Source organism: Schistocerca piceifrons, chromosome X (assembly GCF_021461385.2).
Source record: "Schistocerca piceifrons isolate TAMUIC-IGC-003096 chromosome X, iqSchPice1.1, whole genome shotgun sequence".
Classification (NCBI taxonomy): domain Eukaryota; kingdom Metazoa; phylum Arthropoda; class Insecta; order Orthoptera; family Acrididae; genus Schistocerca; species Schistocerca piceifrons.
The window spans coordinates 532,563,715-532,591,263 of record NC_060149.1 but is presented as its reverse complement, the minus strand read 5'-3'; the positions used below and the strand labels follow the sequence as shown (position 1 = coordinate 532,591,263).

At 42.7% G+C, this 27,549-nt stretch overlaps 1 protein-coding gene across 1 annotated transcript in view; it reads right to left on the bottom strand.

Moving 5' to 3' along the window:
- LOC124721714 (adenosine 3'-phospho 5'-phosphosulfate transporter 1) overlaps positions 1-27,549 on the bottom strand; it is a 98,027-nt gene that overhangs the window by 37,527 nt on the left and 32,951 nt on the right. The window contains exons 5-6 of the mRNA XM_047246802.1: positions 25,024-25,171; positions 9,513-9,727 (exon numbers count right to left, since the gene is read on the bottom strand). Coding sequence (XP_047102758.1) covers positions 9,513-9,727; positions 25,024-25,171 — 363 coding nt within the window. The remainder of the gene's footprint in view (positions 1-9,512; positions 9,728-25,023; positions 25,172-27,549) is intronic.

The following is a 27,549-nucleotide window of genomic DNA, read 5'->3' as shown; positions in this document are numbered from 1 at the left end:
GATGCGAGTGGCATATGGTTCGCTGTGTGTGATCATTGAAGACCCCATTGATACTGCAATTTTTGCACAGTATTTTAAGTAGACATGTCCCCAACCGACTGTCACCCGAATGAATGGCCACTGCAAGCTGTGGCCATAAGCAGTACTGACCACTCAGTGGCAGAACACATTCTAATCACATCATGTTTGATTTCCATAGCTGCTTTACAACCCATGCTGTCTGCATCTCCCCCCCCCCCCCTTTCCTGCCCTCAACAGCACCTGGTTTTCTGAACTATGATGATGGGAGTTATCCCCATGTGCTCCATTCCTGTAATCTATCTGGCCTCAATCTCCACTAGTCTACTCTCCCACATCCAACTCTACCTTGTCAGAGGACCATAACTTCACTCATTATGCCCCCCCCCCTCCCTCCCCCAGGTTTTTTTCTTTTTTTTTTGCGAAAAAGGATTCATCTGAAAGCTAGCCAAGTTTTCAGTTTTGTTTGTGTACCTGTCAACAATTCAATGCCTCCCTCTACTATTCAGTGAGTTGTTAGCTTTATTCCTTGAGATGAAACCATTATTCAAATGTATCAACAGATGATATTGAGAATTACATCCCTCTTGATAGTTTTCTCTACAGTGGCTGCAGACACTGCAGCCAAACAAACTGAAACATGTGTTACAGTGACACAATTTTTAAACACTAGTTTGGCATCCAGCAAGGAAGAAGCACTACAGCGTCATCAGTCCCTTACTTAAAATATATGCTCCACATCAGGTAAGGGTAAAAGTGTCATAGAAATAGACTGTGATCTGACAAAAGCATTCAATTCAGTGATTTACTCCTTACTTCTCCACAAATTACAGATGCATGGGCTCAGAGACAATATTTTACAGTGGTTAAGCTCATACTTAAACAGACAGAAAATAAAGAGTAATTGTAAGATCAAATTCGTCTGATGAAAAATAATTTCCTGGTAGTCTCACAGTTTTCAATATTGGGCCCCTTTTTTGTGTGTGTTCTATGTAAATGACCTAACAATTGCTGCTGATGTTCATTTAGTTTTATTTGCAGATGATACACTATTTCTAATTGAAAATGAGATACCAGAAAAAATTTCAGAATGTGTCAAGAAGCTTGAATACTGGTTACAGCAAAAAGGACTAAAATTAAATATCACTAAAACCCAGATGATGCAATTTGCAAATGAATCAATAAAAACACCACATATAAAAACAAATTATAACACCCAGGATATAGCAAAAGCAAACCATGTGAATTTTTAGGCCTAAATCTTGACAAAATATTTAACTGAAATGACTACATAGACCATTTAGCAAATAAATTTTATAGTTTAGCGTCTGCATTGTGTATTTTGTCAGTTGTCACAAGCATAGAAACCAGAAAGATAATCTGTAACTGTCACATTGAGACAGTTATTAATTATGATATAATCTTACAGGGGAATTTAACAAATGTCACAAGGATACGAGTATTGCAAAAGAAAACGGTTGGTTGGTTGGTTGGTTGGTTTGTTTAAAAGAGGGGGAAAGGGACCAAACTCTGAGGTCATCAGTCCCTTGTTCCTAATAAAACAATGCCACAAGTGTGAGAATAAAATAGATGAGACATATAACACAAAACTGAAAGAAAGGAAAGACCACAAGAATCAAGGAGAGGCGACGAACACTAAAAGGAACGAAAGAGGACAAGAGAACAACAAAGAGATGCAAGAAACCGTTAGAAGAGAGTAAAACAAGGAAGCAGATTACAGTGGCTGGTCGACAACGAAAATTAAAAGGAAGAGACAGCCACCCTGCAACACATTAAAATCACAGTTTGTTGTGCGTACTGAGATTTTGCCATTCTGTCTCCCAAAGCTGAAAAACCTTGCGGCGTAATAACGAACGTAGCTCACTTGTGGCAATGCCCATCTAAAGAAGCGGTTTCTGTGTAGCCTGTTTGGCCAGCCTGTCAGCAAGTTAATTTCCTGGGATTCCGATGTGACCAGGGGTTCAGATGAACGCCACTGAACAACTGGACCGTTCCAGGGTATAGATGGACTCCTGGATGGACACTACCAAAGGATGACAAGGGTAGCACTGGTCGATAGTTTTCAGGCTGCTCGAGGAGTCAGTACATAAAAGTAAAGACTCCCCAGGGCAAGAACGGAGATACTGAAGTGCACGAAAAATGGCCACCAGCACTGCAGTGAATACACTGCAGCCATCGGGTAAGGAATGCTGTTCAATATGGCTGCCGTGCACGTAGGCAAACCCAATGTGACCATCAGCCATCGATCCATGGGTGTAATCCACTTCAGGGCCCTGGAGCATGTCAAGAATCGAGAAGAGGTGACAGCGGAGAGCCACAGGGTTAATGGAGTCCTTAGGGCCACGTGAAAGGTCCAGACGAAGCTGCGGCCAAGGCGTACACCATGGAGGCATATGTGAACGGACCGCAAGTAGAGGTGGTAAAGGGAAGGTCTCCAGTTCGAAGAGAAGGGACCACACGTGAACTGCACTCGTTATTCCTGACCTGGGCCGTCGATGCAGGAGATGGACTGCCGCGGGCGAGAAAAGGAGATGGCAATTCGGATGCTCAGGGGAACTATGAATGCATGCTGCGTAACTGGCGAGCAGTTGCGCACGTCTGATCTGCAATAGGGGGACACCAACCACCACCAGCACGCTGGTCACCGGACTCGTCCTAAAAGCTCCCGTCACTAGTCGAACGCCACAGTGGTGAACAGGGTTGAGTAAATGCAACGCTGAAGGTGCTGCTGAACCATAAACCACACTCCCATAGTCAATTCAGGATTGGACAAGGGCTCTGTAGACCTGCAGCAGCATAGAGTGATCTGCACCCTAATTAGTGTTGGTCACGCAACAGAGGGCACTGAGGTGCTGCCAGCAATTCTGCTTAAGCTGACAAAGGTGAGGGAGGCAAGTTAATCGAGCGACAAAAAACAGTCCTAGGAATCGATATGTCTCCACTACAGTGAGTGGATCACCATTAAGGTAAAGTGCTGGTTCTGGATGAAGGGTACGACGCCAACAGAAGTGCACGACACACGACTTCGCTGTTGAAAACTGGAAGCCGTGGGCTAGAGCCCATGACTGTGTCTTGTGGATGGCTTCCTGTAGGCATCGTTCAGCAACATGAGTACTAGAGCAGCAGTACAAAATGCGGAAGTCGTCTGCATACAGAGAAGGTGAGACGGAAGGCCCGACAGCTGCTGCTAGACCGTTAATGGCCACTAAAAATAGAGAGACACTTAATACAGAGCCCTGCAGGACTCCATTCTCCTGGTTATGGATGGAACTATGGGAGGCACCAACTTGGACACAGAAAGTATGGAGTGACAGGAAGTTTTGGATAAAAATCAGGAGCAGGCCCCGGAGACCCCACTCATACAATGTGGCAAGGATATGATGGACGCCAGGCCGTGTCGTATGCTTTACGTAAGTCAAAAAAGACAGTAACCAGGTGTTGCCAGCTGGAAAAAGCTGTTCGAATGGCAGACTCGATGGACGCAAGATTATCAGTGGTAGAGCGACCCTGGCGGAAGCCACCCTGACATGGAGCCAGCAGGCCACGTGACTCCAGGACCCGACACAACCCAACCGCCGACATATCATATGCTCCAGCAGCTTACAAAGAACGTTGGTGAGGCTGATGGACCAATAGCTTTCCACATCGAGGGGCTTTTTACTGGGTTTGAGCACAGGAATGATGGTGCCCTCCCACCATTGCGATGGAAAGACGCCACTGCACCAGATCCGATTGAAGATGATGAGGAGATGTCGCTTGTAGTCAGATGAGAGATGTTTAATCATCTGGCTGTGGATCCAATCAGGCCCAGGACCTGTGACGGGGCAATGTGCAAGGGCACTGAGGAGCTCCCACTCTGTAAATGGGGCATTATAGGATTCACTGCGGAGTGTAGTGAATGAGAGGACATTCCCTTCCAGTCGCTGTTTGAGTGTGCGAAAGGCTGGGGGTAATTCTTCGACTCATAGGCTCAAGCAAACTGCTCAGCTATCGTATTTGCTTCGATAGATAACACACCATTTATGGTAAAACCAGGGACACCTGTTGGGGCCTGGTACCCGAAAAGATGTTTGATCTTCGCCCAGACTTGGGAAGGTGACATATGGCACCTAATGATCGAGACATATCTTTCCCAATGCCCCTGCTTCCGTTGTTTGATAAAGTAGGAAGGGTGCCACTTATGCCGCTGCAGAGCTTGCCGACACTCTTTAATTGCTTCAGCGACTTCCAGTGACCACCAAGGGCCTGCCTTACACCTTGGGCACCCTAAAGAGTAAGGGATCGCGTTTTCTGCCACAGAAACAATTGTTGTACTCACATGCTCAATCATCACATTGATGTTACCATGTGGGGGAGATTCAACAGTGACAGCAGAGGTGAAAATTGCCCAGTCGGCCTCGTTTAAAGCCCATTTGGGCAGGCATCCATGGGCCTGACGCTGGGCCAGTGAAAGGAAGATGGGGAAGTGGTCACTACCACACAGGTCGTCATGTGTTCTCCAGTGGATAGATGAGAGAAGTCCTGGGCTGCAAACTGATAAATCAATGGCCAAGTAACTACCATGAGCCACAGTGAAATGTGTGGCGGCCCCAGTGTTCAAGAGGCAGAGGTCGAACTGTGATAGTAAAGTTTCAACATCTCAGCCTCAGCCAGTAAGCATGGTACCACCCCACAAGGGGTTATGGGCATTAAAATCTCCCACAAGTAGGATAGGTTTAGGGAGTTGATCAATCAGTGCAGCTAATCCATTCAGGGGTACTGCAGGTGTAAAGCTTAACAGTTGCTGTAGCTCAGCCAGGTGGTCGAAAAAACTGCCGCAATTGCACTGGAGGATGACATCGGGAGACTGGGAAGGCATGGAACATATAATGAGGCAGTTTACGCCTCAGAGTCACCTGCTGCCACTGACTTATTGCCTGAGCTGTCTATATCCATTGTGTCTGAGGGTCCAGTGAGATCTAGGTCCTCAGTGGACGCCAAAATCTCCACCCCATTCTCAGATGCAGAGCTTGTAGGTAGCGGTGGTGTGGGTGACACAGTAATTTCCTTGCTCTTAGGGGTTTTCTTTTTGGATTTCTCTCACTGCTCCTCGAGTTTCCCTGGCTGGGAGAACTTCACTGGCTCAATCTCCGGAACTGAGGATGAGCAAGAAGCCCTACGACCAGCTGATTTTGGGCTCTTCAGCCACTGGCGGGTGTCGTCTTTCCCACTAGCAGAAACCTGGGAAGGGAGTGACCCAAGGGAGCCCTTCCTACTGAGAGAAACCGAAGAAGACTTACACTTCTCTGGCTGAGAAGTGGGGACGGATGTCCCTGATGGTTGGGGGGATGTTCCTGCTGAAGTAGGTGGTGCAGGAGTAACAGGGAGGGAAATGTCCCCCACCATCAAGGGGGCAGGTATAGTCTTCCAGCTCTAAGAGGTGACTTGGGTTGGCAGAGCTGATGGTGCCAAAACTGTTGTAGCGGCGGTGTAAGACAATGTCATACGCACAGGATGCAGCTATTCAAATTTTCTCTTAGCCTCAGTGTAGGTCAGTTGGTCCAGGGTCTTGTACTCCATGAGTTTCCTTTCTCTCTGGAGAATCCTGCAGTCTGGTGAGCAAGGCGAATGGTGCTCTCTGGAGTTGACACAGATAGGAGGCGGGGCACATGGAGTATTGGGATGTGATGGGCGTCCGCAATCTCGGCATGTGATGCTGCAACTACAGCGGGAAGACATATGGCCGAACTTCCAGCACTTAAAGCACCACATCAGGGGAGGGATATAGGGCTTTACAGTGGTAGACCACCTTGATCTTCTCGGGCAATGTATCACCCTCAAAGGCCAAGATGAAGGCACTGGTGGCAACCTGATTATCCCTCGGACCCTGGTGGACAAGCCGGACGAAATGTACACCTCGCCGCTCTAAATTGGCACGCAGCTCGTCGTCGGACTGCAAAAGAAGGTCCCTTGAAATATGATACCCTGGACCATATTTAAGCTCTTTTGGGGCGTGATGGTTACAGAAACATCCCCCAGCTTGTCACAAGTGAGTAACTCCCGTGACTGGGAATAGGATGCTGTTTTGATCAAGACTGAACCAGATCTCATTTTGGACAAGCCCCCCACCTCTCCAAACTCGTCCTCTAAATGCTCAACAAAAAACTGAGGCTTCATTGTCATGAAAGATTCTCCATCAGCTCTCAAACATACAAGCTACTGGCGCAAATAAGATTCGCTGCCTTCCTTAGCCTGATGTTCCTCCCATGGTGTGGCCAGGGAGGGGAACGATTTGCGGTCATACTTCCGTGTGTTGAATTGAGCTCATGACCGCTTAGAGACTGCTGGTGTTTGACTATGCTTCATTGCATGTCATCTGCCCTGATGCCACCCACTCCGACCGAGGGCCCTCCCCATAGGTAGGATGGCCATTGCCGAGAGTCCCGATGCCCCAGCAGGATGGGCACCTTGGAATACATGGGTAGTTAACAGCACAGGCATCAGCAGAGTGATCCCTGTGTGGTCATGGGGCTACAACCAACAGGGTACATGGCGGTCCCACCACAACGGGCTGGCTACCATGCTGGATATCAGGTGCAAAGAAGTCCACGGTCATCACTGATGCAGAAAGGGACACTGCATAGTGCATGGTGGGAAATGCAACCAGGAAGGTGTCCTCGCCCAAGAGATGGAGAATGGGTGAGACTGTAATGCGATGAGAAAGTGGGCTAAAGATCTCAATGCACGATGGACATGATGCACCATGTAAGGTGCCCTTCCCCAATTGGCTCGCTCTTCGGGAAAATTTTGAATGGAGGTCAAACCCAACAGGGGACCATCACATAAAGGCCAAAGCATATGATACTCCTTTTAGTCGCCTCTTACAACAGGCAGGAATACCTCGGGCCTATTCTAACCCCTGGACCCGCAGGGGGGAAGAAAACAATTAAGGACTTGCTTATTATCAAACAAATCATCCGTCAATTGTAAAAAACTTAAAAATAGTACCCATTCCTTCCATGTACACTTATGATATCTTTATTTTCTTATATAAAAACACACTGAGTTTTCAGAACAATTACAGCACTCACCACAGAGAGATGTCAGATTTTCTGCACACTGTTTAAAACTCTGAGCTCAGACAACTGAGCATACAGGGTTAAAAATTGACAAGCAAATAAAGGCAAGAGTGCATTCAACATGGAACTTGCTTTACTGGAAATTTCTCTTTACTCTTCTAGTGGAAAATTGTTATTCTGCTGATGAATTGATGGATGATAATTTCACAGTTTGATCAAGAGAATTTTACTTTGTTTTCATTTCTTTGTAGACTGAAAACTACAGTGAGTTTTTTGTAACTGTAGCACAGTAAAGTATGTAAAATAACTTTAATATTACTCACAGATAAATATTTCATTCTTATCTTGGCACATTCCGTAAACAACAACTCAAATGATTTGAAAATTTCATCAAATGACATGAACAATTGTGAATGAAGGATGGTAAACTATTCACTCACAAAATAATGTTTTATAACAAAATACAAATGAAGTGGACACCTTCGTCCAAAGTTATGTTGTCTTCAATAAAGTTAACATTATCTAAAAAGGACAAAACAGTATGTACCAACCTCTAGATTCAGTGGACAAGCATTAAAGTACATACAGAATCATATGCCCAGTCATTAAGAAAGATAAACTAAAATGATAGAGGAACACTAAATTTTCACAATGATCAAGAGAAAAAGGGCCCAGAGTCATTCCAACACAATACACACTACTGGCCTTTAAAATTTCAATACCAGGAAGGACATCAAAGAACAAAATATTTCATATTGTGTGGATACAGCGTAGTAGGAAGAATACATGACTCAATTTGTAGGTGGTTTGGGAGTATACATGGTGCAAAATTTTGTATGCAGAGCTTTCACCTCTGATAGCAACAATGTCTATAACCTGGCTAATTATAGAGTCAAATTCAGCTTGGATGACAGATACAGGTGTGTCTTTCCTGCTCCTTCAACTCTATGCTAGAATTCATCAATGATAGTATCTGTTGAGACGTGGCGCACCAATCTTATGGCAACCCATGCCCATGTGTTTTTAGTGGGTGAGAGAACTAGAGAATATGCTGGATATGGCAACAATCAAACACCCTCTGCATTGAAGTAAATCAGGACAGCAAAAGAAAGAGGCAACATGAAGTCTTGTTGAAAGATAAACTTCACCGATACTTTGAAGGTAGGGGGCAGCATCAGCCTTAACGAGTCAGATATGAACTGGATGCTGCCCAAATAAACAGCTATTTGAAGTAAAAGTCACCATATTGTGTACAAAATGGTATCCCCTATCACCATGGCAGGTGCTAGGCCCATCATGTAGAAGATGCAATCTGGCAATGTTCATTCTCCTCAAAGCATTCACACACATATTTCCATCGTGATGGTGTACACAGAACTGAGACTTGTATGAAGAGACAGCATGGCACCACTCCAGTGTCCAATGTTGTCATGGGATGCACCGATGTTGGCACACCTCACACTGCTGTCATGTCAAGGGAAGCTGCAACAATGGTCGCCTTGCTGACAGTCCATGGTGTTCCAGACATTGTTACACTATCTGTGTGAGAGCTTGTCTTTCTACAACTAAAACCATTTCCTGACTCAGGGTACATGACGTACCTGTATGATCCTGCACAGCCAATCATACAACATGTGTGTCCTGACAGATGCTAGTCATCTGGTGACATTGAGATCCTGAATGGCACCAAGTATAATCCTCCTCAAAACACCTTATGACCACGGGATACCAAAACACACAAGCAGCAATATTGTATAGTCATAAACTATTGTCTTGATAGGTCACGAGTGTGTTGTTGTCAAATTGCGATATGAACTAGTAACTGTGTCTCCTTCTTACGTGAGGCATAGCACCATCTTCCTCAACATTTAACTGCAACTTCAGCATGATGATGATGATGATGATGATGATGATGATGATGATGATTGGTTTTGTGGGATGCTCAGCTGCACGGTCATCAGTCCCAATTTTTTACAAAGTCTCTTTTTTTTTTTTTGCAAACACACAGTCCAATCTAGTCACTGTCATGAATGATGATGACAATGAAATGATCAGGATAACACAAACACCCAGTCTCTGGGCAGAGAAAATCCCCAACCCAGCCAGGAATCGAACCTGGGACCCCGTGATCCAGAGGCAGCAATGTTAGCCACTAGACCACGAGTTGCGGACAATTTCAGCATGAGAAACATTTTGTGAAGTCTTTTTCTTATATGCAGAATATAGACGCATTTACTCTTATCTACTTTGTCCAGTTTCATTGAAATGATAATCATTTGCACATCCAAATGTGTTAGTGCACTTTATGCCAATTTGACAATTACTGCATGCTGCTTTTAGGATGCTGAAAGTTCAGTGGCTAGCAGCGTACATGTTTATTATTAAACAGAATATCATACATTAAATGTTCCTCACCTGTGCCATAAAATTGACAGATTTGATAAATCCACCCTGCTGAAAAAGTGATACACCAGTGAAGATGCAGGAGAAGAGATTTACACCACACATCATCTGTACTGAACTCATATTATATTGAGCAAATAAAGAGCCTTGCCAGTTTGACGTAAAGCTATCAAAGATCATATATGAAGCTAACAGTATAATTCCAGAAAATGTAGTAACTGTTGTACCTGCGCAGAAAAGAACAACACATTGTTGGTAGTATACATAAGAAATAACTTACACAAAATGTCAGTGACAAAAAGTTATGGAGCTCTTACTGTTATTGTTGTTATTATTATTATTATTATAATTACTATATCCTCTAACTTTTCAGCCCTTCCCATCATTATGTGCTCTTTACACTAAATGCAGTATCACTCTTAGGAGAGAGTGTGTAATATACTACACAAATTAAATATTTAATAGCAGTTTATACATAAAATACAGAAAGAAGGGAAAAGTACAAGCACCAATGACTGTACAATGAAACTCCAACAGAGCTTCATATGCTATCAATAAATGAAGAGGGATGTAGTACCAAGTCCCCCCCCCCCTTTTTTTTCTTTTTCTCTTTTGAGAATATAAGGAGAAATCAAACACTTACCTTACCATCATTTAAAATGACTGGGAAATCAAAGAGTTGTTCTCTTCCCTGTGTATCTGACACTTCTGATTAAAATACAATGCCACAAGCACTACACATGAGGGATCTAATTATCAAATTAGGAAGTTACAGATTTTGGGGGTTATGCCCCACTCAAAGTTGAGTTACGATAATGTTCCTTTACAGTCTCTAGGAGTACCTAATAGAGTCATTTCATGATAAGGTTGAATGTTTCACATACTACATGCTGATATATGTCTACCACATCTGTGTATAAACATCTATCTGGTTGGAAGAGTGCCTACTACCTCACTTTTTCAGGGAAAGAATTTTGTACTGGCAACTCAAGGTTTTCAGATTCAGCACTGAACACTGAATCAAGAAGAAAGGAAGTCATAAAACTGAAAAAGGGTATAAGTAATGAGCTAGAATAATTGCAGTATCAACAGGAAGAGGTTCAAAATAAAGTCTGTCCAGAATGAATTAGCAAGGACTTCAGGGAAGACTGATGAGGGCATTGTAACCTTAACTTAACAATTGGAGGAACAAAACCAAAGTCTCCAGAAGGTGGCATACGACTCTCATCTCAGAAGTAATACACTTTTATGGAGAACTCTTAGAACCATAAAGCGAGAACAGGAAATTAAACAGAATAAATATACGTGAAAGTCTTTTGAAGATGCCATGAAAAAGAAGTGCAAGGCTGTAGGAGACACATTAACAGGAAAGATATCTGTAGTAAGAGTAATGGTAGAGAAGCATCCACAGAATGTAAGATGTGTGGAAGGGTTTATTAAAAGAAATGCAAGTCATTATTGATGAATACAAACAGGGACACTCTATTTTGTCAATCGAGAATGCAGCTACAAGTTATCTTAGTGTACAAAAGCTTCAGTAGTTCAAGCAACTGTGTAATATCACCCTGTAGCATTCATAAAACAGTTTTGCAGTGCATTCTTGAGTTTAAGGACCTAAAAAATGAAATGTGGCTTGGTTGGTGGATACCTGCAGAAAAAAGCAAATTCTTGGGCATCAAGGCTGCATAATAATACTGTAAAAATTATCAAAAAGTAGACACATTTTTCCAACGGCAGTACTGGTTGTCAACAACACAATGGGTAGCGAAGTAAACTACATTAAATTCAGTACCACATTAACCTATCAACTGCTTATTAATGGAATATAAAACATGAAATTAAGGAAAAAATTCCTATTTGTAGGACCTGGTAACAAATGAAGAATTAACTGCAATGCTGATTTTACAGTTGCCTTTACCAGTCAGAAAAGAAGATGTCAAACACAATAGCACAATGGTTAAGGTCCTGGCCTCATTTTCGAGAGGATGGGAGTACAAATCCAGCCCGCAGTCCAGATATAGGTTTACTGTGGTTCCTCTAAAATGATAAAGACGAATGCTGGCATGGTTCCACTGAAAAGGGCAAGGCCAAATTCCTCCCCATTTTCTCCCACTCTGAGAATGTGGTATGTCTAATGACTTTGACACTAAATCATAATCTTCCTTCCTTCCTTCCTTCCTTCTTTGTTTTAATAGAGGAATTGTTTATGGTTCAACATAGGTATTTTAGACATTTATTTACTGCTAGATGAAATCTACTGATTATGAGAAAAGAAGAGCTGAGTGAAATGATATAGAACAAGGAGAAATGTATTCAGTACCATTGTGTCAAGATATTTATTTCACATGGTCCACCTCTATGACAAAATATGTATGAAAGTAGAATAAACAAAGAGAATGGGAGAGACAGATAGTGCCAATATGAGAAAAGTCAGCACAAAGTACATGAGAAAGGCCAACAATCCAAAGTACTATAGTATTGCTCATCAGTGTGGGATCCGTACCAGATCGGTCTGACGGAGGAGATAGAGAAGATCCAAAGAAGAGCGGCGCGTTTCGTCACAGGGTTATCTGGTAACCGTGATAGTGTTACGGAGATGTTTAATAAACTCAAGTGGCAGACTCTGCAAGAGAGGCGCTCTGCATCGCGGTGTAGCTTGCTCGCCAGGTTTCGAGAGGGTGTGTTTCTGGATGAGGTATCGAATATATTGCTTCCCCCTACTTATACCTCCCGAGGAGATCACGAATGTAAAATTAGAGAGATTAGAGTGCGCACGGAGGCTTTCAGACAGTCGTTCTTCCCGCAAACCATACGCGACTGGAACAGGAAAGGGAGGTAATGACAGTGGCACGTAAAGTGCCCTCCGCCACACACCGTTGGGTGGCTTGCGGAGTATAAATGTAGATGTAGATGTAGATGTAGTACCAACAATGGATCATGTGGAGGAGCATTTGACAGATAAGAAAGCTTATATAGACTTATGAAAGTTTTGAGTAAGAGACTGCTAAGAATGGGCCACGAAGACGGGTCGAATTATACTGGAGAGTCTTTATAAAGCCACTCCAGCTTCACTGGGGTGGCATTAAGTACCTACAGCTGGATGACTTGTCTGACGTGGTGGTAATTTTATTCATGGGCCACTGCACAAGTTATGATCAGAATTCAGAGAACAATGTTAGACAACAAAATATCATCACTTTCATATAAATTAAACAATTTAAGCCATGCATGCAAGGAAAGTTCTCAGAAGGTATGAATGTTATCTGTTCCATATTTAATATGCATTTGGAGTGGTCTCTCATGCAAAATGATGGCAGCTGCAAGCTACTGCACCAACCAGTAGCTGCAGAATCAGTTTATCTATTAATGAACACTGTTTCAAAATCCTTACAGTAGTTCCTGAAATTAGCTTGAACATGCAGACAGAACCACAACAGGGACATGAATTTATATATGTTTAGATAGATATAGCAGATTAGTTCTCATCAAATAGGACAAGATTTACTCAACAGAGAATAAATGGCAACTCAAAAAATATTACATAATAAAAAATCAAGCCCACATCAGCATAACTTTACACCTTCTTTCCTGAATGAAGATTACTTCTGAATAACCTTCTATCTGTAGAATTTTGCACATGAATAGATTGGCAAGAGTTTGACATTTTCAACAAAGAATGGGTATTGAAGTTGGTAATTACTGTTCACATGTTTCATGTGAATTTGCTAAGTGAAAATTTTTGTGCATCACTTGATAACACTGTGACCTAAATAAATGGAGATTCAATGGCACCACTAACTTACCGTATTTACTCGAATCTAAGCCGCACCTGAAAAATGAGGCTCGAAATCAAGGAAAAAAATTTTTACGAATCTAAACCGCACCTGGAATTTGAGACTCGAAATTCAAGACGAGAGGAAAGTCTTAGACCGCACCTCCAAACCGAAACAAAGTTGGTCCATTGAAACATGAGACACAATTAAGGCCGAATGGATGAAGATACAGCTACAGTAGTTTGGTTCGAGTCGTAAGCTTAAGAGTTAAGATTTACCAAGTAGCCATTGCTATGTGTCAGGCAGATGTATTTATACGGGTACCCTTCCTTTTTCACGTGTTTCATCTGGTTTGAATCGATTGCTTATTGGGCTTTGATCTGATAAGTGCCGTTCTCTTTGTTATAGGTGTTTACGTCACCCTAAGCTGAAACTGCATTATTGTACTGTATCATGCATTGTTTGTTGCATTCTGATAATAAGTGTTTACGACCTGTAGCCGCTCGCGGCATGGCTCGCTTTTGTGCGCGCTACCGTCGCTTACAATACAAAAAAGGAGAGGAATTGTCTCATAAGCGAAACAAAGGCAAGAGACTGATATTCGTTGTTACTTACACTGCTGCTTTCTTTGATAATGATCAACAAGAATCAAATAATATACTGCGTATGATAGAAGATGTTCTGAACGAGAGTTAAGCGAAAATTTTTCTCCGTTTGAAAATCTTTGCAGACGCCTCTTTAGTACATTAAATTCTTCTCAGAAATTAGAGTAATTTTAGATTTAAAAATCTAGTCAGTTGCTGTGCTTCATTTCTATCACTATTCAACATAAGAATAATATGAATATAAACGTGACATGATACGTATATTCTTCCATGTTTGCTGTTGTCTCACTCTAGTATCGTAGTTTATTTGGCAGACAGGATTTAAATGATATAGCAGCAAACACGAAAGAATACACGGCATTATGTTTACATTCTTCTACCTTTTTGCTGAGGCAGAGGTTTTGGTGCCAGTATTTATCTTTGTGCCTGTGTAGCGCTCATATATTCGACGGCAGAAGTTAGTTGTGGCGGCACCTACCAACATTTTTCAGAACCTCCGCTTACTTTGCACTCGATTCTAAGCCGCAGGTGGCTTTTTTGGATTACAAAAACCAGAAAAAAAGCGCGGCTTAGATTCGAGTAAATACGGTACTCAATGATTTGAATACATTTTTGACTTTTTGTAATCAGTTGCAATAATCTCTCTGTGTGTTGGCTGCAGTCAGCCATATAAGGAGAAAAATAGATACGATACTTCAAGATTGCTGTTACATGAATTTTTAACAAACATATTAAAATTGCCTGGGTAATTTTAAAGGACAATGTTATATTGAAATTCCATATTTTAACAGAAGTATGATTAGAGAAGTGGGAGTAAGGGTAATGGTCTGCATAAAAAATGCAGAGAGCAGAGGCAGTTCAAGAAGTTGTAAGTGGGCGAAGAAAATGGACATTCACATTTTTCTCAAGACAGTTACGAGAATCAGAGAAAATTCAATGTACTGTTGAATTCATCAGAGACTGAGCACTAGCTCAAATTGGCTTGTTTCAACAACAGCCCTATTTGGTTGAAGTGACAACAGAAAAATCTATCTTGGGGTGGCTAGAAGGGGATTTGAACAGTGCTCTTCCTGAATACAATTCTTAACTACTCTGCCACCTTGTCTGATGATTTACAGGACAGATGTAAATTTTCTGAAAACAGAAAAAATTATCTGTAACTGATCTCATGTTTCCAGAATGAATTTTCCCTCTGCAGTAGTGTGTGCACTGATATGAAACTTGCTGGCAGATTAAAATGGTGTGCTGGACCACGACTCAAACCTGGGACCTTTGCCTTTCACAGGCAAGTGCTCTATTGACTAAGCAACCTGAGCATCACTCACAACTCATCCTCATAATTTTACTTCCGCCAGTACCTCATCTGCTACCTTCAAAACTTCACAGAAGTTCTCCTGGGTAGCTTGCAGGACTAACATTCCGGGAAAAAAGAATATTGTGGACACATGGCATAGCTACAACCTGGGGCATCATTTCCAGAATGAATTTTCACTCTGCAGTGGGGCATGCACTGACATGAAACTTCCTACTGAACTGAGTGCCAGATGGGGATCTAATGTAATATGGAAGAGAAGTTCATAGAAGTTCGATGTGGAGTTAGTACATTGCTATTCTTGTAAGCAGTGAATGTAAAAGATTGAAGAGTGAGGACTGAATTACTTTTGTGAGAATAGCTTTTGAAATACACTGCTGAATAAGCTCAAGCATGTGAAAGGTTTTCTATAAACAAAACAGAAACTAGAGACAAAGTGAAAAGATCTGGTGAAAAAATGTAATAAAATGTGGAGACATCTGCAAAAATGTGTTTCCACTAAAATACAATGTTACATTAAAGAAGAAAATATACACACAAGATAAGAGCAGAGCAAAACTAAGTTGGAGATTACAAACATTCCATTATAAGAACAATAATGATACTGCTGCTGTTGCTGCTAATGCTGCTGCTGCTGATGATGATGATAAAAATGTTCTTTTTGTGTTTCCACCTGTGTGAAATTTGGTATGTTTGTTCATTTAGTGGTTTGGCATTTCTCTGGTTGATGGAAAGATACATGTACCATATTTACGTGATTGTAAGACTAGATTTTATCCCCTCAGTTTGTCACTTGAAAGAGACAAGGTCATCCTATGTTTGCAGATTAAACTATTACTGCTGAGGTTAACATTTTTACATTGTTTAACAATGCATATAGGGGTCGTCTTACATTTACAGATGAAGCTTAGGCTACTGAGGTCACATGAAGATTTATTTGGAAGGGCAGGGCTGCGCAAATGATACTCACCTTCAAACAACCTCAATATTTCCCAATGCCCTGAAGCACTTGACACATTATTGACATTGCTCAAACAATCACGTGAAATCTGACTCATGTGGTGCTAGTGCAAGGGATATGCGAGAAACTATGAACAAGCCACTACAGTAATCAATGGCTCAGCTTAAAATTTGACAATTTTATGAAAGATGGGAGGAAATAGCACCACATTATATCAACTTACAAATTCCTGCTGTATTTGAACAAGTTTGCAATAAAAGTTCTCATACAGGTACAAACATTATGCTGCTTTTGGAGTAAAGGTAACATTTAAAAGCGAAAATGTTGACCTTCAAAAAACATTATATGATTCTGAGCCTAGATCAATATTTTATTTGGTTATGAGAGATTGTAATGATTTATTACAAGGGTTGTAAATGTGAAATTTGGTCACTGTTTACAAATTAGAATACCAGGTAAAAATGTTACCAGCTTTAGAACATGATGCTGACATTCAGTTTAAACAAGAGCAAAAATTTATCAAGAATGAAATGTCTAACAAAAAAAATTAATCTTATTAAACTGACTGTAATTGTTGTCACAAAAATAAATGACAGTGGCAAGAACTGTATTGAAGATGGTACCAATAGACATCAGTAAATGGTGGGATGAGTGCAAGTTTTGTGAACTGGAGTGAGTGTGATTGTGATCTTTTATTTATATATTAGTTGCAGTGTTATATATGACTTGCACCCTGGAAGATATTGCAGTTCATATTTCACAGTTGCTCAAGTGCAGCACTATGAAAGGCTTGGAGGGACAACAGTGGGACCAACTTGGCTGAGAACTTGAGTGCAGGAAGCGGAGTAAAGAGTGGGCGGCAAATTACGTCATGTTGGCCAACCATGAGAATCTATATTGCATCTTTGGCTTCTTAGGAACATCTGTCATCTTTACACCGCAGTTTTCCTGAATCCATTTATAGTCAGAGTGGAACTGGCTTTAGAACTGGACAAATGCTCAACAAGAGTATTTGTTTGAGCAAGAGGTGTTGAAAGTCTCCATGGGGGCCAGTAGCATACTTATATGTTTTAATCTGCAGTGCTGTCAATGCCAATTGTGACATAAGATACAACCAGAGTGGTGGGGAGTTAGCTGCTGGTTTTATGAGAGAGTGGCGAACAGATGATATATTTGCAAACAAGAGACACTGTAACTTTCTCACACCAGTATAGAAATGAAATCCAATATGTACTCAGATGAAACCAGCTGTGTTCTCAAGTCCCGTGGTAGGCAAGGCCTCAGAAATCACAACACATTCAGAAGAAATAGCAAATACTTGTGACAATGAAGAAACAAACTTCCCAGCTCTGCTATAAGGATGATGATGATGATGATGATGATGAAAGATAGTAATACTACAGATGACAGGGTCAGTAAGCAAACAATAGGGAAAAGAAAATGGCCTGCAAATTAATGTAAACCATCCCTTTTCATTTATTTTATTTCTCCTTGTGTTGTCAAAATGTAGAAATCAATAAATGGCTTAAATTTAGGATAGGTATTATGCCAACTTCTTAGGCAGATAGTTTATGTCAATAAAACAGTTTGTAATTCTGATTAGTCAGAATATGTTAAAAATAAATTTTTTTTCAAGAAGCTTCTTGGAAAAAAGGGGGTTGTCTTATACTCAGGTAAATATGGTAAATTTTAAAATTCTCTCACACACAATGACAAACTTTCAGGGTATATGGGTAAAACTGTTAAGACTGAGCTATAACACAGGCTGAATCAGCACTAGCCGGCCAAACCAACTGGGAGACCAGTTGAGATATCCTGGTACATACCGAGGCTAATATCATGTCTTACATACCGAGAGTAATACCATGTCTGTCAGCTTGGAGTACAGCTAACCACTCATTATTACTGTAGTAAGAGGAAAAAAGGTATCATATGACACAGTCAGTTATTAGTAAGACAGTAAGTCAAGTGGAAAATACAATCAAGTGTAATTTCATGACTGTGGACTCACATTCAAACAGTGGCAATTACTCAAAGAAGATTTTAGTAACCTTTCATTTGGATGTATGCTAATTCCAATGATAATTCTTTGCATTTGTATCTCCACAGAATTCAGTTGGCGGATGAGATATTACAAGATGAGATCATTTCTTAAATGTTGTGGAAGACAAGCCCCTAAATGTGAATCCTATAACACAGGCTTCAGATTCATTATGAATACGTATTTCAGGAAAGTTATACTCACACACCCCTTTGCTGAATGATGTGCTCCCAATCAGGAGTGGCCACATGTCCCACACATAATCAGCAATAATCATCTACATCTATGTCTACATTATGCAAAACGAATGTGAAGTGCATGGCAGAAGATACTTCCCATTGTACCACTTATTAGGGCTCTTTCCTTTCTGTTCCACTAGCATATGGAGTGCAGGTAGAATTATTGCTTAAATGCCTCTGTGTACACTATAATTAGTCCAATCTTGTGTTTGCTGTCCTTATGGGATTGATATGTAGGGGGAAATAGTATTTTCATAGATTCATCACTTAAAGCTAGTTCTTCAAAATATGTAGGCTGGCTTTTGTGTGATAGTTGGCATCTATCTTCCTCAAGCATATGCCAGTTCAGGTTTTTCAGCATTTCAGTGACACTCTCCTGAATGTCAAGCAAACCTGTGACCATTTACACTCCTTTGTATACATTCAGTATCCCCCGTTAGCTCTATTTGGTATGGGTCCCATATACTTGAGCAATATTCTAGAATGTACTTTTCCCCAGTATCCTACCACTGAACCAAAGTTCGCATGCCGCTTTACCTATATCTGAAGCTATGTGATTGTTCCATTTTGTATCCCTACAAATTTTTACACACAAGCATTTGAATGAGTTGACTGATTCCAATTGTGTCTCAATGATATTGTAGTCATGGGATAAAAGCGCAAGGGACTATTGCTCACAGGTGCTTATCATAACACCATAATTTTGTTTGCTTTGCTGCTTTCAGTATATTGTAGTGTTATATGGTACAGTCATTAAACAAATTTAACACTCAAAGTTGAGGTGATAAACAATTTTTGGAGTTCCCATAATAAAGTCTTTGCAAATAACTTCTACCCACCCTGCTCCAACTCTCTCTAGAAAAGAATGGGTAAAAAATGTGATGAGCAGTTGGAGAGGGAGTAGGACAGTGAATTCACAGGAATGAAAACTGTTGTGACTCGCCGATCATTCAAAGTGCCGCCGCGCAATTATGCGCGTCCTCTACGTGCGGCGCTGTCTGCCAGCCATGCAGCAGCTGCGCCACCTAAGCAGCGGCCGCTAGACTGGGACTCATTGCTCATTCAAATGCTAACATGTACACATGTCTTACTTGTCAACTTACTCTGTGACTTATGTGTGTTGTTGTGTCGTTCCGAAATATATGTGTTAAACTTGAAGTTCTAACAATTGGCGACGAGGTAGTGGATTTTTCCTTTTCACCGTTGACTCACAGGGTTCCATGGCTACTGTCGAGCAACTATTGCAAAATCTCCTTGAACAGCAAACGCTTCTAACAGCGGCGATTCGCGATTTCGTCACGGCGTCAAATGCGGGACGTTTCTCGTCGTTGGCTATACAGTGTGTTAACTGTAAGACGGCAGAGTTGTGAGGGGAGTGCGGGGAAAGGAGGAAGCAAGAATTGGCTGGCGAGGGGAAGGGAGTGGACCCTTTTGGGGGGGGGGGGGGGGGGGGGGACAAGGCACACCTACCAGTTGCAGTGCTGGCACTATAATTTGCGCGTCATGCTTACATGAAAACAGACGAAAGGTTTCTTCTAACCGTAGGCCTACCGGTAGGGGTTGTTGGCGACTCCCGAGATAGGCCAGCAACTGCCTCTTCACTCATTTTGATAATGTTTAGCAGAACTGCACAATAAAAACACGCAGAACAGTACAGCGCAAAACAATAACGAAGCAGACGACAATGGCTACCTTGTACAACACAGTCAGCTACGTAATTTTGGCAGCAGTCTAAACTGCGTGCCTACCGAAGCCTCCCGACATTTACCGACTTCTACCGATTTAGGACTAGGGAGAGGTCTACCATCTAAAAGTTTACACACTGTACCTCCTTTTCCTCCTTACGATGATACGTCGGAAGACTGGTCTGATTATGAAAAACGTCTTCGACAGCACTTCTTGGCATTTCATGTCACGGACGAACAACCATGTAAGTCTCTGTTCCTTTCCTGGATTTCACCTCAAATGTATCGGTTGTTGTCACAATTGGCTCCTTTGAAGGATCCTGCGTCTTTGTCCTTTGCTGAAATGTGCTCACTTCTGTCTGTCTATTTTCAAAAGCAAACGCATGTGTTGCCTTTTATCGCTGTCAAAAACAACCAAATCAATCCTATCGCACTTGGGCTGCTGAACTTCACGGTCTCAGTCAAAAGTGTCAATTTGTTACTGACGTTCACAAAGAATCCTATGCCGATTCCATGGTACGGGATGCTATTATCCGGTTGGCGCCCGACAAAGAAGTTCGGCAACGTGCCCTTCAGTTGGGGAATCCGACTCTAGATGAAGTTCTCTCCATTGCGCAGTCTTTTGAAATTTCTCGCGCCGCTGGGGCGCAAATAGAGGCATGGGGTGATGTCGGGGAAATACAACCACTGTGCGCTGTTGACGACGCGTGCGGCGCGTCCCCGCCGGCCGACGTGGCCGCAGTGCACTCCCACGCGCAGCCTCAGCCTAGCCGTAAACAACCCGCTAAGAAACTGCAGCAAAACCCCCGGCAACTTCCTTCATGTCCGCGGTGTTTTACGAAACATTTACGCGAGGATTGTCCCCAACGTTGGGCTGTGTGTCACAATTGCAAGAAGAAAGGTCATGTGTCTTCCGTTTGCAAATCCGACCGCATACATGATGTTCATGAACATGACGCTGATTCTGATTCTGTGTTGTCTATCAATTGCACTTCTTCCCTTTCAGGGAAGTTATTCCTCACTGTTCAAATCCTTGGTCGAGATGTTCGCATGCAAGTGGATACCGGTTCTGCTGCCAATATAATTAATTCTCAGACGTATCTTCAGCTGGGTTCTCCACTCCTGTCCCCTGTCACTCGGCAATTATGGACGTACAATAAACAGAAGATTTCTCTCTTGGGACAGTTTAATGCTGAGGTATCTTACAAATCCGTCATTCGCGCTGTTCCCATATTTGTGGTCGACCAGAGCAATGCAGAAAATCTTTTTGGTTTCGATGCCTTTCGCATTTTTGGGTTCTCCATAGATGACTCTGTCAATATTGTCTCTGATGCTATTCCTTATGCTCAACTGGATTCCTTGTCGACGACATTTTCGTCCCTTTTTCCTCCTGGGTTAGGCCGTGCAAACGACTTTGAAGCTCATATCACGCTCAAACCCACTGCTCGGCCTAAGTTTTTTCGGGCTCGACCCATACCTGTGGCCCTTCTTGATCGGATAAAATGGGAGTTGGATCGTCTCACTACTTCAGGGGTCTTGCTTCCTGTCACTTCCAGTGAGTGGTCCTCTCTTGTCGTTTTCGTTGCTAAGCCAAATGGTGATCTTCGTCTCTGTGGCGATTTCAAAGCCACTGTAAACGCTCAATGCCTCATCGACACTTACCCTATGCCCTGTCTTGAAGAACTGTTCACTAAACTTGCTGGAGGCCAGTATTTTTCTAAAATTGACCTGTCAGAAGCTTATCATCAACTTCCTCTCGACGCTGCTTCCCGGCAGTTTCTGGTCCTTAACACGCCTTTCGGCCTCTATCAATACCAACGCTTGCCATTCGGGGTTGCTAGCACCCCTGCTCTCTTTCAGCAATTCTTGGAACAATTATTGCTCCCTGTCCCTGGGTGTATCAATTACATGGACGACATTGTTGTCACTGGCTCCACCACTGAAGAACATCTTCAAAATCTCTGCACACTTTTTCATGTCTTACAGACTGCCGGTCTTAAGTGTAATCTTCAGAAATCACAATTTTTTCAGGCATCTATCACATACTTGGGGTTTCAACTCTCTCGGGATGGTATTCGTCCGCTTCAACAAACTGTCGCTGCGATCGATGCCCTTCCTCGCCCTACATCTGTTAAGGAACTGCAGGCCTTCTTGGGGAAAATAGCATACTATCACAAGTTTTTACCATCTGCGGCTTCGGTGGCTCAGCCGTTGCATCGCCTGTTGCATAAAAACGTGCCTTTTCACTGGTCCGCGTCATGTGAAGCGGCTTTCCAGAAGTTGAAGACTATGCTGAAACCGGCCCCGTGCCTGGCTACTGATCGACCTGGCCAACACCTTGTTCTTGCCACAGACACCTCTCAATACGGGGTCGGTGCAGTCCTTGTGCACCATTTTTCGGACAGTTCGGAACAACCCATTGCTTATGCCTCCAAAATGCTCACGATTGCCCAACAAAAGTATTCTCAAATTGAGAAAGAAGCTTTGGCCATCATTTATGCTCTTCATAAGTTCGGTGTTTTACTCTATGGCTCAAAATTTCATCTTGTTACGGATCACAAACCACTTGTTTCCTTGTTTCACCCATCAACGTCACTTCCCGACAAGGCTGCACACCGCCTCCAGCGTTGGGCTCTTTACTTGTCCTGTTTCAATTATGAGATTCGTTTCCGGCCAATGGCTCAACATGTGAATGCTGATGCTCTGTCTCGCCTTCCCATGGGTCCTGATCAGGCATTTGATAGGGACAAACTTTTGTGTTTCCACCTGGATGTTGCCGAGCAGCGGGTTGTGGACGGGTTCCCCATCACTGGGGACAGGCTGGTGGCTGCTACGGGTTCTGACCCTACCCTCTCCCGGGTTTTACGCTGTATTCAGAAGGGTTGGCCAGATCGCCCATCTGCTAAGACTTCTGATCCGTTGTGGAACTACTACACTTTGCGCTACTGCCTCATGGCCAGGGATGGTGTTATCCTCCTCTCCACTGACAATGCTTCGCCGCGTGTTCTGGTACCTGCGTCTTTGCGTGCTTCGGTCTTGCGCCTCCTTCACCAAGGGCACTGGGGTGTGTCTCGCACAAAATCTCTGGCGCGCCGTCATGTGTACTGGCCTGGCATTGACTCTGAAATAGCACACATGGTCGCTGCTTGCGGCCCTTGTGCGTCACAGGCCGCTGCCTCGAAGTCATCTTTGTCACTGTGGCCTTTGCCTGAGAAGCCCTAGGAGCGCATTCATGCTGACTTTGCGGGACCCTTTTTAGGTACTTATTGGCTCCTCGTAATTGACGCCTACACTAACTTTCCTTTCATTGTCCGTTGCACGTCGCCTACCACCGCGGCAACCACCAGTGCTCTCGCCCGCATTTTTTCTTTGGAAGGCCTCCCCTCTACTCTTGTTACTGATAATGGTCCGCAATTTGCCTCTTCCGAATTTGCGGATTTTTGTGCTCGTCACGGCATTACGCATGTCACGGCCCCGCTGTTCCATCCACAATCCAACGGTGAGGCTGAACGACTGGTCCGCACATTTAAGGCTCAGATGCGGAAACTTCTGACTTCTTCTGCTGCTGATGATGCGCTTCTCCAGTTTCTGGCGTCTTACCGTTTCACCCCCATGGGTGACCACAGCCCGGCTGAGCTCTTACATGGCCTACAGCCCCGCACGCTACTTCATCTTCTGCGGCCTCCCACCTCAAGGCCGCGGATGCCTTCACTTGGCCGGTTCACTGCCGACGACCTCGTCTGGGTACGGGGATATGGCAGGCGGCCAAAATGGAACCCGGGCCGCATCTTAAGACACCGTGGCAGACGCCTGTATGAAATCCAGACGGACACGGGTGTTGCAGTGCGTCATTCGGACCAGCTTCGGCCTCGGGTGCCAGCAACGCCTGTTCCGAATGCCGCCACACCACCTTTGGCTCTACCTGATGCTTGGGATCTTGGCATCTCCCAATACTCACAACGCAGCCCTCTCACCGTCATCGCGATGCCAGCACCAGAATGGACGCCACCAGGAGACGTGCCCATGCAGGAACCGGAGGACCATCCTCTGTCAGAGCAAATCTACTCGCCTCCTCCTCCAATGGCCGCCGACACATCGCCCATGTCTCCTGTCATATCAACTGGACTTGCCGCAACGGGCAGATTGGTGCATGGGGACCCAGCAGATTCGACCCCTACGTCTCCTGTCATCTCGACCCGTTATCATCGGGGACACTTCCGTCAGTACGGGAAGCCTCCTCCTCGAGACTTTATGGCGAGTCAAACAACACCTATGGACATTAGCCATCTCCAGGACACCTCCATCAAGACCAGTGCAACAATTTCAAAGGGGGGGAAAAGTGTTGTGACTCGCCGGTCATTCAAAGTGCCGCCGCACAGTTACGCGTGTCCTCTACGAGCGGCGCTGTCTGCCAGCCATGCAGCAGCTGCGCCACCTAAGCGGCCAGCCGAGCAGCGGCTGCTAGACTGGGACTCAGTGCTCATTCGAATGCTAACGTGTACACATGTCTTACTTATCAACTTACTCTGTGACTTATATGTGTTGTTGTGTTGTTCCAAAATATATGTGTTAAACTTGAAGTTCTAACAAAAACTGGTTAGCTACACGTCGAATAAAAACTGGAAATAAAATGGGAGCACTAAGAGTCTTTTCTTTCATTTACGTCAGCCAAAAATCTGAAGGGAATTATCACAAAACCTGTTCATCCCAGTCCATGCAATTTTTAAGACAAAAAAATATACACAAAAGCTGGTGCTACAAAGTGCAAATTCAGTGCTACAAACTGCAAATTCAGGAAAACTACCACCAATCATCAAAAATAAAAAATCATCCAAAATAACTAACTTTTAACTGTATTTCTAAAAATCAGCATGTTAAATATAAACTAAGAATGATGAAACATATACCTTTATCGTCTGAACTTCCTAATAGGAAGAAAGTCATGCCTAGTGATATCAAGAATGCTGTGACATACTCATAATATTCATATTTTGCACGGGAAACAATCTTTCCCATTATCATAACTGGAATGATTTTGGAAGCTTTGGCCAGTACCTATAAGAAATATGAAAATAACTTTTTATAGAACCATAAAAGAAATCTTAACAGTCAAAATGGAGTAATCAGAACAGAACATTTCTACATTATATGTACAATCTGCAAATCAAAGTGAATGGCAGACAGTGATTATTATTGTACCATATGTTATGTTCTTCTCCCATTTCAGTCACAGTTGGAACTTGGGAAGTGAGACTGGTTGGATCGCCCTGACACACACACACACACACACACACACACACACACACACACACACACAGGGATCCGAGTAATTCTGTGAAGAATTAAATCACAAACTTTGATCTTAATTTGTCTTTGTCAAGATATGACAGTGAAATGAAGATGTTATTAGCCTCGCATGAAGATGGTGTTGAAATCAATGAAAGGGAGGAACGTTAGTGTTTAACATCACATTGATGACACTATCAATATTAGACACCAAGAATAAGATCAAATGGGCAAGGACAGGGAAGTAGCCAGCTGCAGCCTTTCCAAACGTACCATCCCAGCATTTGCCTTAATCAATTAAGAGTACTAATGAAAACAATCTGGATACCTGGATGAGGATTTAAACTCAGCTCCTCCAGAACACAGGTCCAGTGTTCAAACCATGCACCACATCTGAAATCATTGAATTTGGTTTTTCTTATGCTGGTATATGTTGCACAATAACTCAAGTGTCACCACGAAGTTGGTGAGGATTTGTTAGGATCTTGGGCAATCATCTTAAACGATTAAGAAATTGACAACTAAATTCAACTTGCCCATACTTCCCTTGAAGATGATCTATGGAGGAAATTCTAAAACCACAACTACTACGAAAACTCTTGAGAAAGTGCACAAACTGGAATTGAACAGTCAGTGATTAAAGCTATGTGACAGAATTATCCACAGCATGCCAAACGGCACGTGAGCACAATGTGCGGTCCACATCTCAGCTTGTCTCAGCTTTGCTCCATACCTCTTGGAAGTACTTGGTACAGCACAACTTTTCGTTTAGCATTGCGGTGAGCCATTTTTAGGTCAGCACGACTTTCTGTAGTTTGGCATAACCATGGTGTTAGCACTGTTTACCCTTCTCTATTTGTTCATAGTATAAAAGAAGTTCACAGGTCCAGTAGCTGTTTGCACAAAAAGAGGGAGTCTAGCAATCTATCATCACAAGCCTTTAAAATAAATGGTAATGACAGGAGAAAAGATATGAATGCTCACTCAACATCTATTATGCAATACAAAGACGATGACAGAGTAAAAAATTACAATGAGTGACAGATGAGATTCATTATTTTGTACATCGATCAACACTTTGTGCTAAATTTGCAAGCCATGGAGCATGTGATGCAATTGGTGGTATGAATAGTAAATTTTCTGAAGTTGCATACATTATTCCACTGTCAATTGCAACAGCTGTCAATGGAATTAAATAAAGATTTTAAATATGACTGCAAAGAACATTGGTTAATGCAAGGGACATGCCTGGAATGATTATTTGATTTAAAATCCACTACTATTGAATTTACGAAGGAAAAAAGAGAGCAGGAATGAAAATTAGAATGTCTGGTATTTATTACAGACCTCATATTTTAAGAGGACTTGGCTGAACACTGTCCACAGTAACGTAGCACAAGATGAGAAACCATTTACTTCTGGTTTGATGAGGACGCAGTTAAAAAGAAACTCACAATGTGGAAGGGCCTAATTCTGTCAGAAAATACCACACATTTCTGCAAGTTCACTGGCGTCAAAGATAACACGAGGTTTGAAGAAATGAGTGTGGCCTTGAAATAATTACGACAATAATTTTGTAAACATTTTGATGCCACTGCCAATGTTTCATCTTTTCTTGAAACCATTTGCCATTTCAGTAGAAAGTATCCCTGTACATGTGCAGATGGAACTGACTGATCTGCAAGGTAATCACTGTTTAAATGACAAATTCTTTTACATTAAAACTGTCCAGGAGTTCTGTGTTGTTTTCCTTGGGAAGAGTTTCCATGTCTTCTGAAAGAGATTGCATCATGATAAAATATTTCAGCCACATGTGTGTGTGAGAGGCTTTTTATGACTCTGAAACTAAATAAGTCACGATTCTGTGGCAAGATGAGTGCAAAAATCTGTGAGATTGCCTGCGTCTGTCCATATGCTGACAGTCTGTGCCAACCATGGCGGTGGAGGAAATAAGCAGCCAGGCTGAGCACTACGGCACTTGTGTGAGGGCACAGTCTGGCCAACCTTGCTGTATGACAGCTGATACAATAAGCATATCAGGAGAAACTATATGGAACATTTTATAAGAAGAATTCACTATGAGGCCTTTGTTGAAAGCTGGCTAAAAGTATACATGAAAATAAAATGGGATATTTAGAAAGAATCAG